We start from the raw sequence: 18,963 nt of genomic DNA, 5'->3' as shown, positions 1-18,963 counted from the left end.
CAAACTACAGGGTGATTCGGACTTTAGTGCGGACATTTTTTTTCGTGGTTCTGTATCATTAATAGAACATAAATCTACAAACAGTTCGATACATTTTATGTAATTTTTTTTTTCAATTTATGTCTCAGAAATAACAAAATAATGGACACATTCCTAAACAAACTGCGCAACTGCTGGCGGCACTTTGTAAGACGCCGACAAAGAAATACCGGCAGTAGTCATATCGCTTCGGCTTCGGCTGACGGGGGTGGCAGGGGTGAGGGGATCGAAAAATCCCTGAGGACGCCTGCCGAATTGCCGATGGGCGACCAGTGACAGACAATCTGCCGTCGCTTGCGCATTTAAGTCGAATCATCCTTTAATGCAAAAGTTTGCGTAATAATAATCATCATTTGTATTTCATTATTCCAATCGAAAGTTTATAATTTTTATTATTACTACGCATTATTGATGGTCCTAAGCCCAATAAAGTATGAAGGGAAAATCGATACTCAACTCAAAAGTGACGACCTTTAATTATTATAAAAAATAATAGGTACAAAAATAAACGTAGAAAGGTCAACGGCCCTCGGCGCGGGCGCTCGCTAACCTAGTACCTACCAGCTGATTTTGTAGTTGCCTATTACTGTGCTATTACTTAGTACAGCGATAGGGTGACCCTCAAATTCTGTTTAAATGTTTAAACTTTAGCTAACGATAACTTTGTTATTGTTGAGTTAAAAAAAAAAGAAAAAATACGTGTTCATTAAATTTTGTTTATGTACAAAATATAAAAATATCCGTACTTGAAAAAATTTCTTCCTGTATAAGACGTTGTCACGTCAAAAATTGTAATAAATTAAACTTGTATTTATTTATTTTATTGTATTTATTTGGTTTGTTGTCGTACACACTTTTATATAATTCTCTATAAATATTTATATAATAAGTCTTCTTAAATATAAGTAAAAAATTCCTAACAGTAATTAGTAATTACTAATTATCTTACTAACTAGTCTTAATCATAAGTACCTATTAACTTTAAGGCATTCTTTTACAATAGTGCAATCAAGCCTTTATCCAATAGAACGTAATTATAGAACCAATAGAACCTATTAATTTACTAATTTATAGGACCAATAACATCAAAAGCTATAAAATTGAAAATAATGGCGTACCTATTTCAAAATTTTATTTTTGACGATGAATTTAGGTATACCTATACTATAGTCTGGCAAGTTCGTTGATGACACTCACATGATATGCGGTCGACGGGGGGAAAGACGTGGGTGTGAAATCGTGCGTGCGAGAAGTGAGGTGCATCAGTCGTGGGGTTTCATTCATCGCTACACTCCCCCCGGCCCGCGCGGATTATCAGGAGTGTTACGAACGAAGTTGCCAAGCTATTATATCTATACACTATAGGTCCTTACAATAAGCCTATGTCCAGTAGTCAAAGCCCATCGGATAATATCGATGACTAGTAGATGCCGCGCGGTTTCAACCGCGTGGCATCTAACACTGAAATATTTTTTCAAATCGGACCAGTAGTTCCTGAGATCAGCGCGTTCAATCAAACAAACAAACAAACTCTTCAGCTTTATAATATTAGTATAGATAATGACAAGTTTTATTACTTAGAATATTTTTTATCGATTTTTATAATTTCAGAATCATCGAAGAATGGCGCACGGTACCTATGCAAACATACGAGTAGGTAATGTAGGAAATAGTAGTCTGAGACGGATATGACGTCGCTCGATCTGGTGTTGGCTCGTGCCGACGCTAGGTGGCGCGACTTGTGTCCGTAAAGAGTAGGGATTTAGAGAGGGGTAGCGATCGGTTGGCGGGAACGACTTGCGAGATAAGGTGCTCGTCGTACGGTCCACATTTCTTGTCGTGTATTTCTTTATGGGTTACTTGGGATAGGCGGGGAGACTGACTTGAGTGGAAAAGGGGAGTGTTTGTTAACAGTCAAAGGCGCCTTTAACCCTACACACAAGGTTCACAAGTGCGTGACTCCACTCATTCTCTGCCGTTCTATGGTCTCATTTTGGTTACAGTTGATTTGTTAAATTAAGTTGTCCTGACAAATATTTGTTCGATATTGGTTTTCTTATTTTTTAAATCCACTTTTGAAGCTGAAAGTAGTTTATTCCCACGCATTTCATTCCCAAAAATAGATACTTAAGAATAAAAAAAAAAAAATCACACATTCATCAGTCCGTCGGCTGAATACAAGTTTCTCATTTCATAATAATTCTCTTTGTAACCGTAGTTCGTGTATTGCACTGGGTTGCATTGCTCGTTCGTGTCGTCATAGTTTCTGTCGTCATAATCGTTTTCGGAATAGTCCTGTCCGTATGTGTCGCAGTTCTGGGTCTCCCTCTGCGGCGGTTGGTGTCTCGGCGAGTCGGAGTTTTGCTGATTGAGACTCCACCGCTGCGATATACTGCAGCTTAGAGAACCGCCATGTTGGAAAGCGAATGGCCAAGCCTGGAAAGAAGAAAATCTAATTACAATTTACAGTATGGAATTCGTGATATTGGGAGGGCTAGCTAAGTTTTCGCCATTACCTACCAAAATTATTAAAACAGCTTGTCGTTTCAAAAGTGCTTGAAAACTAAGCCTACTTGAAATAAATTAATTGACTTAGACTTTTAATATTGATTTCTATAGTACGAAGTATGTTTGAATCAGTAACAAACAAACAAAAAAAAATAATCTTACCTCTTTAAACTATAAGTTAATTTCGGATAAGAATGTCATATTTTTTAGTAGTCAGATTTTAATATCATCTAAACAGACTGTGTCTCAGATACCTACAGTAAAGAGCCTCAATAGCTTAACGGTAAGAGCGGTCGGACTCATCTCCGAGCGGTGGTGGTTCGATCCCCGCCCCGTTGGACTATTGTCGTACCCACTCCTAATACAGTATTTCCCGGCTAGTTGGACGGGAAAGGGAATATTGGTCATATTTAAAAGATATGGCAAATATTCTTTATTTAAAAAAAAAAGTACAATTACTGTTGAAACAAACGCGCATCGCGGGAAACAATGAAACTGGATCATCTCTCAAACGTCCGGAGATAAACTTTATTTATACTCCAAACAGCTGCAAACTTTTGGTCAGCGCTCGTATAAAGCGTAAACTTGTTTATTGTTGAACACTTTTTGTTACTATCCTTGCCCGATTCCGAATATCCAATGTGTTTATTTTGGTTTCAAAAGGCTTAACCTCTTGCTTTAAGGGTGTAAAAAAGTTGGGTTTGTTTTTTGAGGATTTGCCACCGGAACCCCCAAGACGTCGCGGATAAGACTTGTATTTATGTAACTAAATAAACAAACAATATTAATTTCATGTTTTCACAGATTAAATAATAATGGATAGATAGAGCGCACGGAACACGACGGCGTCGTAGCCGTTCCAAATACAAAATTCATACAAACGAATACATTCTCGAGTCAGTACGACACCAAGCGTCGCATCAGTATTTTTCAATATTATTCAAGAAAAATGGCGTCTTATATTTTTAAATATTTTAAAAAGTGATCTCAAAAACTAAAGAAATAAGATGAAGTATTTATTTATTGGTGATAATTATTGATTATTATATTAATTTACGTATTTTTTGTTAGTGTTAAATTTTGAAATACAAATTATAAAAAAAAAAATTCTATATGCGGATGTCAATTAGACGCGTGACGTTTGGGTTTTATGGGTTTCACTGGCTTCACCACGTTGCTTGTAAAGACTCATTCTGGACCATTACCTCTGTGTTCTGGACATTCATTGTTCTGTGCATGTTTCGTATAAATTAATTTATCTACTTTTATTGTAGAATTGTAGAACTTTTGCGTTTATACTATTAGCTTTTTTGGTTGGTTGGTTGGGTTGGCTTAACTGACAGATTTGTAGTACAAAGTACGTTCCTAGTTTAGTAGTAGTAGTTTTTGATTCAAAAAAAATCTTACTAACGGTCAGGAACTTATACCTTTTTTACTTTTTAGCCTTTTTAGAGTTTTCTCGCAATAAACCCGTACAAGCGAGTATACGGGGATAAAATATAGCCTATAACACTCACAAATAATGTGTCTTTCTAGTGGTAAATGACCCCTTTACAACACCACTTTCATCTCGGTAAAGTATTACCTAGTAAATATACTTAAGTGCACAAACTCCATGTGTTTAACCAGGTTTTACAAAATAGATAATTCACTCTCCAATACTCATATAGGTTCGATGTCCTAATAGGCATAGCATTATTGCATGTTTGAAGTACTCTCCAGACATTATCGATAGCCGAAATACCACCGTACCAATCAACCAGGCAACGAGAAGTAAATTATAATGGACAAACAACTATAAATCCTTCTAAAATCATCCCCCGTTTGAAGCGTCAGGCCTTTACCCCATTTGTCAAACGTAGACCTTCGTGGAACGTTCCTAATCCGCCGATGACAGCTATGAGTTACGCAGACGTCGTGAGGCTTTTGGCAAATATGCGACTGATTCATTGCGGTCATGGAAAGCTTACTTAGCGAAGTTCAAATATATTCATAGACTAGTGGACGCCCGCGACTCTTTTCGCGTTAAATTATCTTTTTTACAAATCTTAGCAGATAGAGTTATTCTGGATAATAACTTGTATACAGTAAAATCGAACGTACTTCAAATATGCATTACTCTGAAAAGCGAATAACATCGTACCTATCAGTTTATTTTGTTTTTTGGCACCGCCTTCAAACCGATCAATAGAAAAGACATAGGCACGATGTTATTTTTCACGTTTTACGGTAAAGCATCTTTGAAGTCGGTTGAATTTATTTGTTAAACAATTTTCAAAATTTGGTTAATAAATGACGAAGTAATGAGGTAACTAACATGAAAAATACGCATTAAATTGAGAACCACCTCCTTTTTTGAAGTCAGTTAATAAGAAGCAGGATAATAAGCGTATCCATCAATAAAACTAATTGGTCCCATCATTAGAAACCGTAGATTAATATCGTACTAAGTGAGCACATGGCTTTATTTCCTGAACCGCTCGTGTCACGGACGAATTAACGCGATGACAAGTGTGACGGGGAATAAATTGTCAACAACTTTGTGATTTGGTGATCCTGTGGTTTAAAGTTATGGTTTGTGGGATTTAAAAGTCGACCCCCGTAGTTAAGGCGTAGATTGTACGTCAATGATGCTTGCACGCTTTATAATGGATGGCATTGCCAACTGCTTGCTTGTGATGAAAAACAACGTGCTGCTTTTGATGAAAATGATATTGAATTAATTTGATATAATAAAGAGTCTCTGACCTTTTTTTACTACGAGTAGACGTAACCGTTTAAAATTAAAAAAATCCAAATTAATTTATTTCAAGTAGGCTTAGTTTACAAGTACATTTAACGTCAGGTATGTCCCTTTGTAATGTCATAATGACTCTATCGGTTAGGAAATATTTATACGGAAGGATTTATTATATTTAAAAAATAATTACTTTTGTTAAAAAAAAATCATACATCAGTAGGTACATTATTTAGCCATGTAGAGGCTAAATAATGTACCTACTGATGTATGATTTTTTTTATGCAATATTGTAATGTCTTCAATAAACATTATTGGATGGTGATTGATGAGTGGCTAGCATGAGATGTGTTGTGTATTACCTTGCCAGTCACAACCTTTGCCAGTCGGCTTTCCAGCCGCAATGAGACTACGAGTAGTATTGATAATTCCTTATCTACTATTTAAGTAGGTTTATTGGGCGTGGATGTATAATATAAGTGTCCCATATTATTATATCTAATGTACTTACAAGTTTTAATAAGTGTGAAGGTGAACGTGCGGAACGCAGCTCGTGTTGCAACCCTCTAAGGTGTGCTATGACGTTGCCAATCGCAGCGTGACCTTTCTGACAATTTCTTAGAGTATGTACCTACCCTCAATGCTTTGTTTTAGCCTCACATACTCAACAAACATTACTAATTACTTACAAGGTTCAACAGGTGTGAAGGAGGATGCGCGGACCGCGGCTCGTGTAGCAGCGCTCTAAGATGCGCTATGTATGACGCTGCCAGTCGCAGCGAGACCTTTCTGACAATTTCTTATAGTATGTACCTACCCTCAATGCTTTGTCTTAGCCTCACATGCTCAACAGACATTACTAATTACTTACAAGGTTCAACGGGTGTGGAGGAGTATGCGCGGACCGCGGCTCGTGTAGCAGCGCTCTAAGATGCGCTATGTATGACGCTGCCAGCCGTAGCGTGTCCAGTTTTGACAGCTTGGTGTCCGCCGGCACCCATGGCAAAGTGGTTTTCAGCCTGAAATTCGTTACGTGTTATTTTATTGTGTTAAAAATAATAGCACTTTATTTGTATTTTGACAAGAGCTTTTATCATATTTCTGAGTCAGATAAATAAGTATTTTAAATGTTACGGATCCGATCGCTTTTGTTCTTATTACTCGTTTAATATTCGTATATGTTTTCAGCTAGGCATTTTGTATAATGGATAAATTATTAATATATTGATTGATATGACTTCGAAGAACTGAACTTCATAGTAGAAGATCTGTATTAGAAACAACCTTTACCCATCTGTTTATTGGATGAAAATTGTTTTATATCAAATTCAGTACGTTAAAAATATAATATATATTTCCTGGCATAACTAATAATCATTAATTAACTATCATTAATTTTGGCCTGTAGTAGAGGTAACCAACTCGCAATAGTATTTTTAATGTACTTTTGATACAAAAAAATAGAGTCAACAGATGGGTGATTGTCGTTTCTAATACGGATTTTGGACAATTTTCCCAACTGAGTTAGAACACGAGCCTTTATTTTTGTTTTTGATCTTATCCAGCAGTATATTTATACTTTTATAACAAATTAAACCTACGTCGTGTTTTGGGGAAAAGGTTTATCATACCTGCAAAAGGCCTTCGAGAGTACCCTCATACGTGCTCGTTCCCGGGCGTTTGCGGCGTTCCTGTGTTGAGGCTCGTGTCCACTTCTACCTGTTACCATTGGGAAAGAGGGTGCTAAAGTTATACACATAGAACTGCAACAGGACCAACGGTCCTGTTGGCTAACCACCTGTAAGGACCAACGGTCCTGTTACAGGTGGTTAGCCAAAATGACTTCAAATCATGAGGTTCTGGATTGAACTTGTGGGTCGGGCTATGAAATATTTGCTTTCTTTCTCCCAAGAAATTGTAAGTAGAAATTCTCACCCGGTGATGGAAATTAGTAGATATGTCCTCTGCCTCCTATTCCGGAGGGTGTGTTCGAATCCGGTCCGGGACATGCACCTCCAACTTTTCGTTTGTGTGCATTTTAAGAAATTAAATATCACGTGTCTCAAACGGCGAAGGGAAAACATCGTGAGGAAATCTGCATACTAGAGACTTTTCCTAATTCTCTGCATGTGTGAAGTCTGCCAAACCGCATTGGGTCAGCATGGTGGACATATTGACCTAACCCTTCTTATTTTGAGAGGAGACTCGAGCTCAGCAGTGAGCCGAATATGGTTTGATAATTATGATGATAGCAATATCACATTATCGTGCTTCGGATAGCCAAGTTAAGTTAACAAGTTAAGTTAAGCAGTCGGTCTCTGCTAGAGTTTTTGTCAATGAAATCTGATAGTGACCTAATTATACATAGTCAAACATCAAACCTACACTAAGCCTTCCAACCCGCATTGGACCAGAGTTGTTCTCTCCCCTTATGAGGAGGGACCTGTCATGGGCCAGACCCAGCCATCGGTTTAGCCATCTCAGAGATGTCCATACAGACAGAAAGACTTATCGGCAAAAATAAAAAAAATGTTTGTGTGTTCTAGCATCGTGCAAATAAAACATTTATTTTGAAACCACATACGGACACTGTTTGTCTCAGACACTTCATTTTTATTATTATTATGTATTTGATAATAAAAAAGTGTAGGTATTGTGGAAATAAACCAAACGCATGCCATTATACAGGATGCTCGGGAGTATTTATAAACCGACTTTCAAAAAGGAGGAGGTTCTACGTTCGGCTGTATGTATGTTTTTTTTTATAACTCTAGAGTTATATTCTTTACCGAAAATTAATTAAAAATGTTCAAAGAACATGTGTTCTAAAATTAATATTTACGGGGTATATAATATTTCTTTTGTAAATAGATCTTAAGATGTGTCTCATATACGCATCCTTATAATTATAACGTAGCCAAGTTTTACGTATTTTAAAATGCAAGCATAGTTGTAGGCGTGAGTTACATGGATAGTCGGAATTATTTGAATTACTTTGTATGAAAATATAAAACAGTTTTTATTTTTTAGTTTATTAGCTATGCAGTTCGTCACCTATAAGTGGACTCGTCAACATCTTGAAGTTATGGGAAATACCTACTCCCGCGCACCCTGTATAAATGCCATTAAGTATAAAGTTCTTAGCCGGCATGATATTTTCAACATTCAACAATGATCGTCATCTTTCAGCCAATTACCACAAAACCTTTACATATTGGAGTTTATTATGCATTAAAAAAAACAAAGCGAGGGACTTTTCGGGGCTTTTTACTGACTACAATAAAAGGGGTTATGTAGGTATTACATTGAGAGGAGACTCGTGCTCAACAGTGGGCCGAATATGGGTAGTCTTTTTACGAAATAAAATAAAGGAAAAACAATGGATGGATATATGTAGGCACTGGTGTGCACTTCATAAATACTAAAATACATTGCCTACCAGGAGGACTTATTACGATCCTGAAGAAGGAATTTCGACGGCCTCCGTGGCGCAGTGGTATGCGCGGTGGATTTACAAAACGGAGGTCCTGGGTTCGATCCCCGGCTGGGCAGATTGAGATTTTCTTAATAGGTCTGGCTAGTGGGAGGCTTCGGCTGTGGCTAGTTACCACCCTACCGGCAAAGACGTACCGCCAAGCGATTTAGCGTTCCGGTACGATGTCGTGTAGAAACTGAAAGGGGTGTGGATTTTCACCATCCTCCTAACAAGTCAGGCCGATTTCATCTTAGATTGCATCATCACTTATCATCAGGTGAGATTCAACTTATGAAGAATAAAAAAAAAGATATGTATTTACATGAAAACCTTGATCACGAATTTCCTGGGCTTTTGAATAGGTATAAAGAGACAAATTCGGCGAGGGACTTCGTTTTCCATTTTCCACATACTCCATCAAATGAGTTCATGTAAATATTTTCACGGAATATTTTAAATAAAGAACAATGGATGGGATTTGGAGACAGTAGCCTCATATATGCGATCCTGGATTGCAAATGGTATTAATTAACTGTCAAGGACGTCACAAGTCACAAGTCAGGGGATCTGATCGGGGTTTTTCTCACGATGGACCCGGCAACCGAACGGTGAATCCATGGAATGTTAAGATATTTCGTCTCCCATAATGTTTAATGTATACGTTTAATACCTACCCTCGTTTTAAACCTTGTTTACGCCACTGTTTGTAGGTAATTATTTTTCCGCTCAACTTACCAGAACTGGACTGAGTATCGTCAAACAGAAAATCATCGTCCTCCGTCTCATCCCTTTTCTCTACGGGCGAGGATCTACGCTTTCTCGGCATATTGCACAAATATCACTAACACATTCACATTAACAACACTATTCATTAAACCCAATTTCATAATAATTTAAAAAAAAAATAAAAAAAAATTATTTTTTTTTAATTAACTAAAAATATTTTTCATGAAAATTAAATAATTATTTTTTTTTAATTTTATAAGCCGAATTTTTAAGTAAACCACATTAGGGGTACAGTATACGGGACCTGTGTCATGTCTAATGACGTTTGTCTTCAGAATGCGATCTGAAGGCGGGCGCGGTTGGGCGGCGTTTGCGCACGCCCCTCCTGTATGTTTCAGGATTACCGGCGGACAAATGGGGAATAAACGGTGGGATACATAAATAATGCGTAGACAGTGGCGTGCACATAATTTTTAGTTAGGGTAGGCACTATACACACAAATTGTAGAAAATGGAAAATAGTTATTTTGTTAGATAGGTAGGTATAACTATTTATTGTACAAAATTGGTTCATTATAATGCTATTCTGATTTGCTTAGGGTACGCAGTTAATTTATGCATGAATAAAGTGGTCAATCAAGTTGACAAGTGCTATAAACTTTGTATATCTGTAGGTAGGTATTTTTAATCATAAAACTGAAGAAAATTGAAGCATCTACTTGTATTTGACTATTTGATGTTAAAATAACAGCATTAACTGAATGCATATGAAATTGCCGTGATAGCCCAGTGGAAATGACCTCTACCTCCGATTTTAGAGGGTCAGGGTTCGAATCCGGTCCGGGGCACCTCTAACGTTTTAGTTGTGTGCATTTTAATAAATTAAATATCACATCTGCGTGTGTGAAATCTGCCAATCCGCATTGGGTCAGCATGGTGGAATATTGGCCTAAACCCTCTCATTATGAGAGGAGACTCGAGCTCAGCAGTGAGCCGATTATGGTTGATAACGACAATATGAAAGTATAAACCTACGCAGTACTTCTTGAAAACATCAAGTTTTAAAATTGTCCTTCTGCCTATTTGTTCCGGTTAATCTATGAAACTGGACTGATTTTAACGGAACTTTCAGATGGCAGATTTAGGAGTAACTTAGGCTACAAATTAAGAAAAGCGCACGTGATATAAATGGTTAAATATACCTTAGGTATCGACCTAAATATTCAAATTATTATTGGATACCCTGTAAGTATAAATGCTAGTATGTTAGACTTTAAAGTAAATACAAAATCAGGTATTAAGTACCTATACGTTTTATGATAACAGCATCATTAATGGATAGAAACAAATAGATCATACGCTCTGAGAAGAGCGTATGATCTATTTGCGCATTAATGATGTTAATACTTTTTTTTAATTTTAACTTTTTCAAGACCGTGGTTTAAGTAAACAATTAGCTAAAGTGGGAAATAAAAAGACAGACAGCGCGCCCTTTGGGTCTCGCTTCCGACCGCGACACCCAATACTTTGTGAACAACACGTGCTAAACATCCCCTACGAACTAAGACTGAGTAAAAAAAATCTACAACTATTTCCATATCAGAATTAATAGGACTCAATAGCTCAACGATATAGAGGCCGAAACGTCGAGAAACCATGGGTTCAAACCCCGTCAGATGGACTATTTAACCGATAATTTTAATTATATTTAACCCGCTGTCCTAACATAATTTTTCAGACTATTAATAATAATAATACTTTATTTCAAGCTTCAATAGGCTATTATGTTAGTAAAAATAAAAATAGAATGTGTTAGTAACTTATATACCACTAAACCCAATATATAATTATAATTATATAATTGGAGGGGAGAAGAAATAATAGTCTTTTTTCTTCATTGAAGATCCCAGGCCCCAGAATTTGGAAAACGGTTGGGGCTCTTGCCTCGGATTGCCTCCATTTTCCAAATTATTATGTAATTTATACCTACTTATATTATAAATCTGAAGAGTTTGTTTGGTTGTATATTTGCTTGAACGCGCTTATCTCAGGAACTACCAATCCACACTCGAAAAGCGTGGATTTTGTCCAACCTCGCAGTTGAACCGGGTAGGTACCTACAGTAGAGTAACTAGCACTACTACTATCAGAGATGCTTTAATTAACTAAAATTATTAGACAGTTACCTGCTTATGAATGATTTTTTTTTTGATTGGTACTTTTAAGCTTCTCTTTTATTTATGTGTTTCTTTGTTTTGTATGCAATAAGAATTTAAAATAAATTGCTCTGAGCTCTTGTTTGAGATAGGTACCACCACCATTATCAACCCATATTCGGCTCACTGCTGAGCTCGAGTCTCCTCTCAGAATGAGAGGGGTTAGGCCAATAGTCCACCACGCTGGCCCAATGCAGATTAACAGACTTCACACACGCAAAGAATTGGGAAAATTCTCTTGTATGCAGGTTTATTTATTTATTTATTTATATAAAGCACGCCAACAATACACATATTAAACGTTAAAACATAAGATAACACATATTAAAGAGTTCTGATATGCATATAAACAATAGGCGCACATAACATTTATATAATTATATGTCAACACTTAACTAATTATAATATGTCAAATTTATAGGAAGGATTAAATGTCAAAATTAATTATTACCTAATTTAAAATTAATAAAATAGTATACAATTTTAAAACAATAGCATAAAGAAGAAAACTTAACTTAATTAAATACAATTTTTAAATTAATTTACTAGGTTTCCTCACGATGTTTTCCTTCACCGTTTGAAACACGTGATATTTAATTACTTAAAATGCACACAACTGAAAAGTTGGAGGTGCATGCCCCGGACCGGATTCGAACCCACACCCTCCGGAATCGGAGGCAGAGGTCATATCCACTGGGCTATCACGGCTTCCTGAGATGGGTACCTATTCCTAATTGTGGAAGTGATCAAGTGCCGCCGCTTTCAACTGAGATGTAAGACGGATTGCTTCAAATAGGATTCATTTAGGGTTGGCACCTATTGGGAAATTTTAGCAACCAAATCTAATGGACCATTTTTATATTGTCCATAAACAGGTACATACTAGCTGTAGATATAAATAAGACAGTAATAAGTTTATTGTTTAACATGATCAGAATAAGTAAAAATGCAATTGATTCGTTTATGCATTTTGACCTATGCGGTATAGGTACACCATGAGAAGATTTATTTTTAATGTTGTAAAGAAAAAAATTATGGACCAAGCAGATGACCCATCTGGTAATAAGTAGAATACCATACCCCTCATATACTGAGCTTCGTAATGTGTCCACAGGCAAAATGCATGAAATGACGACAAAAAGAAGTTGCAGTAGGCCTACCATACCATTATACCATGCGTGCCACCTCAGACCAATTATTGTATAGGACCTGCCTCGCTAGACGTTACTTTTCTGTCAAAGTATATGATCAATGATCTAATGCGATTATAAAAACTGTCTCTATAGAATCGATGTTAAATAGTTTCAATCGTGTTCGTCGGTTAAAGAGCTCCATAAAAATACCTTTTTGTGTAATTGAATTGTGTAAAAAACGGGCAAAATCTTCTAGTTTAGTTTAAGATATATACCAAATCTAAGCTCGTTTTCCTCAGAAAATGACAGACAATTTTGTTCGTGACTATGAGTGCGATACAGGTCCTTCTATCTTTTCTAATTGGTCTGAGCGGGCCACGAAATATCTCGTGAAGAGCATAATCGACCAATGGCGGTCGAACCGGATGTATATCGGTCTCTATTTCGTCGTATCGTAACGAAGGGGAGCCTCAAAGCTTTCTGATAGACGATTCTGATAGAAAGTAAGTAGGTATTTGTTGCAAAATAAAGTACCTATTTAATGATTTAATTCACATAACATAAATGGTAAAGCTAACGCTTCAGCAATAGAAAGACATAAGAAACTTTATCTAACATTTACTCTGACCTCTATTAAAGTCTATTATTTTTCAAATTTTCAAACACTGATTAATATCTAACATATTTCTTATTTTCAGTCAACATCATAATCACACTAAAGACGAAAGTTTGTGTATAAGTGTGTACTGTGTAAGTGTGTAAGTATGTTTGTTCCTCTTTTACGCTGCGGCTACTGAAGCGATTTGGCCGAAATTTGGAATGGAAATAGATTTTACTCTGGATTAACACATAGGCTACTTTTCATCCCGGAAAAATCCATCGTTCCCGCGGGATTTGTGAAAAACTGAATTCCACGCGGATCAAGTCGCGAGCGTTCGCTAGTTTCAAAATAAGTAAGGAATGTGCAGTTTATGTGTGTTTGTTTGTTACAGATTTTTTAAAACCAAAAATGACGAAAAAAATGTCGAAAGAGAGTTCCGTGATTTCATCAATGTGCCAACCCTACTGTTCCAGGTGGCTGATATCACGGCGCGAGCTACGGCCTGCGAGGTGATTCGTTTTAAGCGCTAACGCCACCGGTGACTTACGAGGCCTGGATGTTGTTTCAACAAATATTATTCTTTATTCCACTTACAGAGCTCTATTACTAATACCGACAAATTAAACGTTACTGGGCATTCTGTAAAATCATTAATAATATTTGTAAAGTATGATTTATTGGGAACAGATTCCGCAGATTTCAGACGCACGAGAAATTACCAGGTAGGTACACCGCACGAAATCCATCAACATCATCTAGGAGGAGCCCTACTATCTAAGCCCTACCACGAGCTCAGAGCACGTACTTCGTTCCGACAATATCGTATATTGTCGGAACGAAGTACGTCATCTAATATTGTTCAAACTACCCTCTTCCAAGAATATAGATTACTTACTACAGCACCTGGTTTTTCGCTTTGTTGGAAGGAAAAGGCCGATTCCTAATATTCTATTAAATACTAGCGGACGCCCGCGACTTCGTCCGCGTAAATTTCGATGTCAACTTTACTACTACCCCTACCCTACCTCTACCCTACCACTACCCCAACCCTACCCTACCCCAAACCTACCCCTACCCCCATCCTAACCTATACCCTATACCCTTCCCGTACCCTATACCTTTCCTACCCCTATTCCACCCGTACCCCTATCTCACGCCTATCCTACCCCTACCCTACCACTTCCCTATCCTACCCGTACCTCTACCCTACCACTACCCTACCTCTACCCCTACCCTACCACAACCCTAAACCCGGCCCTAAACCTACCCTACCCCTACACTACCCCTACGCTTCCCTACCCGTACCCTACCCTACCCTGTAACTTCTCTATCTTACTCCTACCCTTAGCAAAATCGGTCCAGTCCTTCGAGAGTGGTGGTATGACCAAGAGAAATAGAGACTTCTATGCTAATAATATAAAGAGGTAAAGTTCGTGTGGTTGTAGGAGGTAATCTCTGGATCTACTGGACCGATTTGGAAAATTGTTTTACCAATAGAAAGCTACGTTATTTGCGAGTGTCATAGGCTATGTTTGATCCCCATATTCACACGGGAACGGGAACTACGTAAATGAAAGCGCGGGGCGTCATATAGCGGAATTTCTGCGACTTTTAGAAATTTTGTATTATCTCCGAAACTATTTTAGTAATTAACATACTGTAAAGGGCAAATCTTATCTCCATAATATCCTTGTGATTATTAAATAATTTATTTTAATAAGGATTAAAGTTTAGTTGTATAAATAATGACGTAAACCTAAGTATATAAAATTAATAATTTTTAAAACACAAAAGGTACTATATCTGCTAATATATAGAAGATAGATATATGGTGTCGCGCACTTTTTTGTAGAACTTTTAAAGATACATAAAGTCTCCATACATTAATTTAAATTTTACACAATAGTTAAGGCAGCGCATGCGAATAAGTCTGTTTAAGAGGATTTTCAGTCCGACCTGTATGACAAAAACTGTGATAACTCGGCTAATATATATGACACCAATATAAAACATAGCCTATAGCACTCCCCGATAATGTAGCATTCTACTGGTGAAAGAATTTTTAAAATCGGACCAGTAGTTCCGAAGATTACCCCATTTAAAAAATGTGACAAACTTACAACTTTACCTCTTTATAATATTAGTATAGATAAAAATATATACCTATAGTATTTGATAAATATTATTGAACGAAATATTACACGTTCTTCTCTCTTTTCTATGTACAACTCGTATCTATGGTACATCTATATCTATATCTATATCTATACTAATATTATAAAGAGGTAAAGTTTGTAAGTTTGTAAGTTTGTCACATTTTTTAAATGGGGTAATCTTCGGAATTACTGGTCCGATTTTAAAAATTCTTTCACCAGTAGAATGCTACATTATCGGGGAGTGCTATAGGCTATATTTTATATTGGTATCATATATATTAGCCGAGTTATCACAGTTTTTGTCATACAGGTCGGACTGAAAATCCTCTTAAGCAGACTTATTCGCATGCGCTGCCTTAACCATTGTGTAAAATTGAAATTAATGTATGGAGGCTTTATGTATCTTTAAAAGTTCTACAAAAAAGTCCGCGACACCATATATCTATCTTCTATATATTAGCAGATATAGTACCTTTTATGTTTTAAAAATGATTAATTTTATATACTTAGGTTTACGTCATTATTTATACAACTAAACTTTAATCCTTATTAAAATAAATTATTTAATAATCACAAGGATATTATGGAGATAAGATTTATGGGGATCAAACATAGCTTATGACACTTGCAAATAACGTAGCTTTCTATTGGTAAAACAATTTTCCAAATCGGTCCAGTAGATCCAGAGATTACTTCCTACAACCACACGAACTTTACCTCTTTATATTATTAGCATAGAAGTCTCTATTTCTCTTGGTCATACCACCACTCTCGAAGGACTGGACCGATTTTGCTAAGGGTAGGAGTAAGATAGAGAAGTTACAGGGTAGGGTAGGGTACGGGTAGGGAAGCGTAGGGGTAGTGTAGGGGTAGGGTAGGTTTAGGGCCGGGTTTAGGGTAGTGGTAGGGTAGGGGTAGAGGTAGGGTAGTGGTAGGGTAGAGGTACGGGTAGGATAGGGAAGTGGTAGGGTAGGGGTAGGATAGGCGTGAGATAGGGGTACGGGTGGGATAGGGGTAGGAAAGGGATAGGGTACGGCAAGGGTAGGGGTAGGATGGGGGTAGGTTTGGGGTAGGGTAGGGATAGGGTGGGGGTAGGGGTAGGGTAGATGTAGGGATCGGGTAGGGTAGGGTTGGGGTAGTGGTAGGGTAGGGGTAGTAGTAAAGTTGACATCGAAATTTACGCGGACGAAGTCGCGGGCGTCCGCTAGTTTTACTATAAGAATTTAAAAATAAGTGACTGTCAGACTAGCTGTCAATGTTAAATTGACGTTTCTTTTTTTTTAATTTTATTTATTGACAAATGACACTAGACAGTGACAATCGTGACAAATTGACAAATAATGACAATTGACATCAATGACATTGAAGTTTGAAATTGAACTCCATTGAGTTCTCCACTGTAATATTTATTGTAGCCAATATTAATTTTGTTTACTAATCATGAAATAATATTAAAACAAAGCTTAAAATAAATGAGGTAATATAATCAGCAAATCTTTTTTAACATGTGCCAGTTGTAGATGGAAGTTATTTAATAAAAATGCTGCCCGGTATCGGTGTATTCGGGACTGGCTCTGTAGCTAAAGTTTTGGTGCCGTTCTTGAGGGAAAAAGGATTCCCAGTGGAAGCAATATGGGGTGTGACTCTACAGGAAGCTGAAAACACTGCAAAAGAGCTCAAAATACCATTTTTCACTAACAAAATTGATGATGTCTTGTTGAAGAAAAACGTTAACTTGGTCTTCATTGTGTGTGCACCGAATTTACACGCTCAAATATCTGTGAAAGCCCTCGGTATTGGTAAACATGTTGTGTGCGATAAGCCTGCAGGTTTGTGCCAGGCGGAGGCATTGAAAATGGTGCGAGCTGCACAATACTATCCCACCCTTATATCAATAATTAATCATTCCCTCAGGTTCCTGCCCGCATTTAGTCACATGCGAAAATGTATCCTAGATAGTTACCTCGGCAATCCAAACGAGCTGACATTGATAGATGTTCGAGTACAAATGGGATCATTACTGGGTGAAACCTTTAATTGGTTGTGTGATGACACCATGGGTGGTGGTACACTAACATTGGTTGGCAGCCATGTTATAGACTTGGTTTCCTATCTCAGTGGCCAGAAAGTCATGAAAGTGCATGGTGTCCTAAGAACATTTGTAGAGGAGACATCTAAAGTTAATGGTATCAGAAAGATTACAGCACCAGACTTCTGCACTTTCCAATTACAGATGGACAAAGGATTGTTAGTGACTGCAACATTGAACAACCATTTGCCGGGGCCATGTTTCAATCAAGAAATCTATGTGTGTAGTAAAAATGGCTACTTAGTTGTTCGAGGTGGTGATCTACATGGCAGATTACATAAATCAAACCCTAAAAGTATAATAGAAGAAGAAGGGAAAAGGCCTCATGAAAAAGAAGAAGTAATTTATGTAGATATTGAGGACTTAAGTTGCGCGTCAAGTGTAATACCCAAGCCATATATTAAAGGGCTTTGCAAGATGATAAGTGCACTTAAAGAGGCCTTCTTACCTGTAAAGGAACAAATGGACTGGATAAAGGAGCCAGTTAAAGCCGCAGCAACATTTGAAGATGGACAACGAGTCCAAGCGACAATGGAAGCATTGCGACAGTCTAATGAAGATGGCTGTTGGAAAACAGTACAATTATTAACTGAACCACCTGATCCTAATCCAGCACTGTCTGCTGCAGTGAGACGAACAGCGATATCTCTGCAGTAATCTCATTAGTGTATTAAAATGCCATTATTATGTACCTTTTATATTTTAGCTTATACAAATTAGTACATAAATATAATTCATTTTATAACATTCCTAGTTTATAAGACAAGTTGTGTAAATCATTTTTAATGCATAAATAAGTTTTACTAATTGCATTCCTTAAAAACTGGAACATTGTATTTTATGTCAGTTTTTATTTAAAATATCAGTAGAGAATCTAGGCCAGTTGTGATGTAATTGTTTGTAAATATCACTGTCAGGTTTATTACTGTTACAAGTGCAAAAGAATGATTGAAGTGATCAATTAGTTTAATCAGTATTAATTAAAGCTATATTAATAAATGCCTTAAACAAATGAGAGTAAAATGCCTTAATACTTCCTATTTTATTATTTATCTGAAAATATATCCTACATCAGTAATCCATAAAATAGTTTTGAGTAATCACAATAATAACAATACATAAAAAAACATTTGCTTTGCATTTGCTGTTACTAAAAGTACATTTACTTGACATACAGAGATGAAATTTGGCAGGGAGGTAGTTTGTAGTTAGTAGAAGTCTGCTGAGAATGGATTTTGCGCCAGGGCCGGTATAAGGAAGGATTGAGGGTGGACAAAGTGACA

The 18,963-nt window shown here is 36.9% G+C and overlaps 2 protein-coding genes across 2 annotated transcripts; one reads left to right on the top strand and one right to left on the bottom strand.

Annotated features, from left to right (window-relative positions):
- Nucleotides 1-859: 859 nt before the first annotated feature.
- LOC112044715 (transcription factor 21) lies at nucleotides 860-9,820 on the bottom strand. The gene is made up of 4 exons (XM_024080652.2): nucleotides 9,495-9,820; nucleotides 6,916-7,003; nucleotides 6,156-6,303; nucleotides 860-2,475 (listed from the first exon to the last, which is right to left on the bottom strand). Exons 1-4 carry the CDS (start codon nucleotides 9,583-9,585, stop codon nucleotides 2,188-2,190), a joined length of 615 nt encoding a protein of 204 aa, XP_023936420.2. The 5' UTR covers nucleotides 9,586-9,820; the 3' UTR covers nucleotides 860-2,187.
- Nucleotides 9,821-16,967: 7,147 nt separating this feature from the next.
- LOC112044714 (glucose-fructose oxidoreductase domain-containing protein 1) lies at nucleotides 16,968-18,720 on the top strand. The gene has a single exon (XM_024080651.2). It carries the CDS (start codon nucleotides 17,132-17,134, stop codon nucleotides 18,335-18,337), a length of 1,206 nt encoding a protein of 401 aa, XP_023936419.2. The 5' UTR covers nucleotides 16,968-17,131; the 3' UTR covers nucleotides 18,338-18,720.
- The last annotated feature ends 243 nt before the right edge of the window (nucleotides 18,721-18,963 follow it).

The sequence above is a fragment of the Bicyclus anynana genome, chromosome 15 (assembly GCF_947172395.1).
Source record: "Bicyclus anynana chromosome 15, ilBicAnyn1.1, whole genome shotgun sequence".
In the NCBI taxonomy this organism is placed as follows: Eukaryota; Metazoa; Arthropoda; class Insecta; order Lepidoptera; family Nymphalidae; genus Bicyclus; species Bicyclus anynana.
Note: the sequence above shows the minus strand (reverse complement) of the source record. Positions and strands in the feature narration are given on the sequence as shown.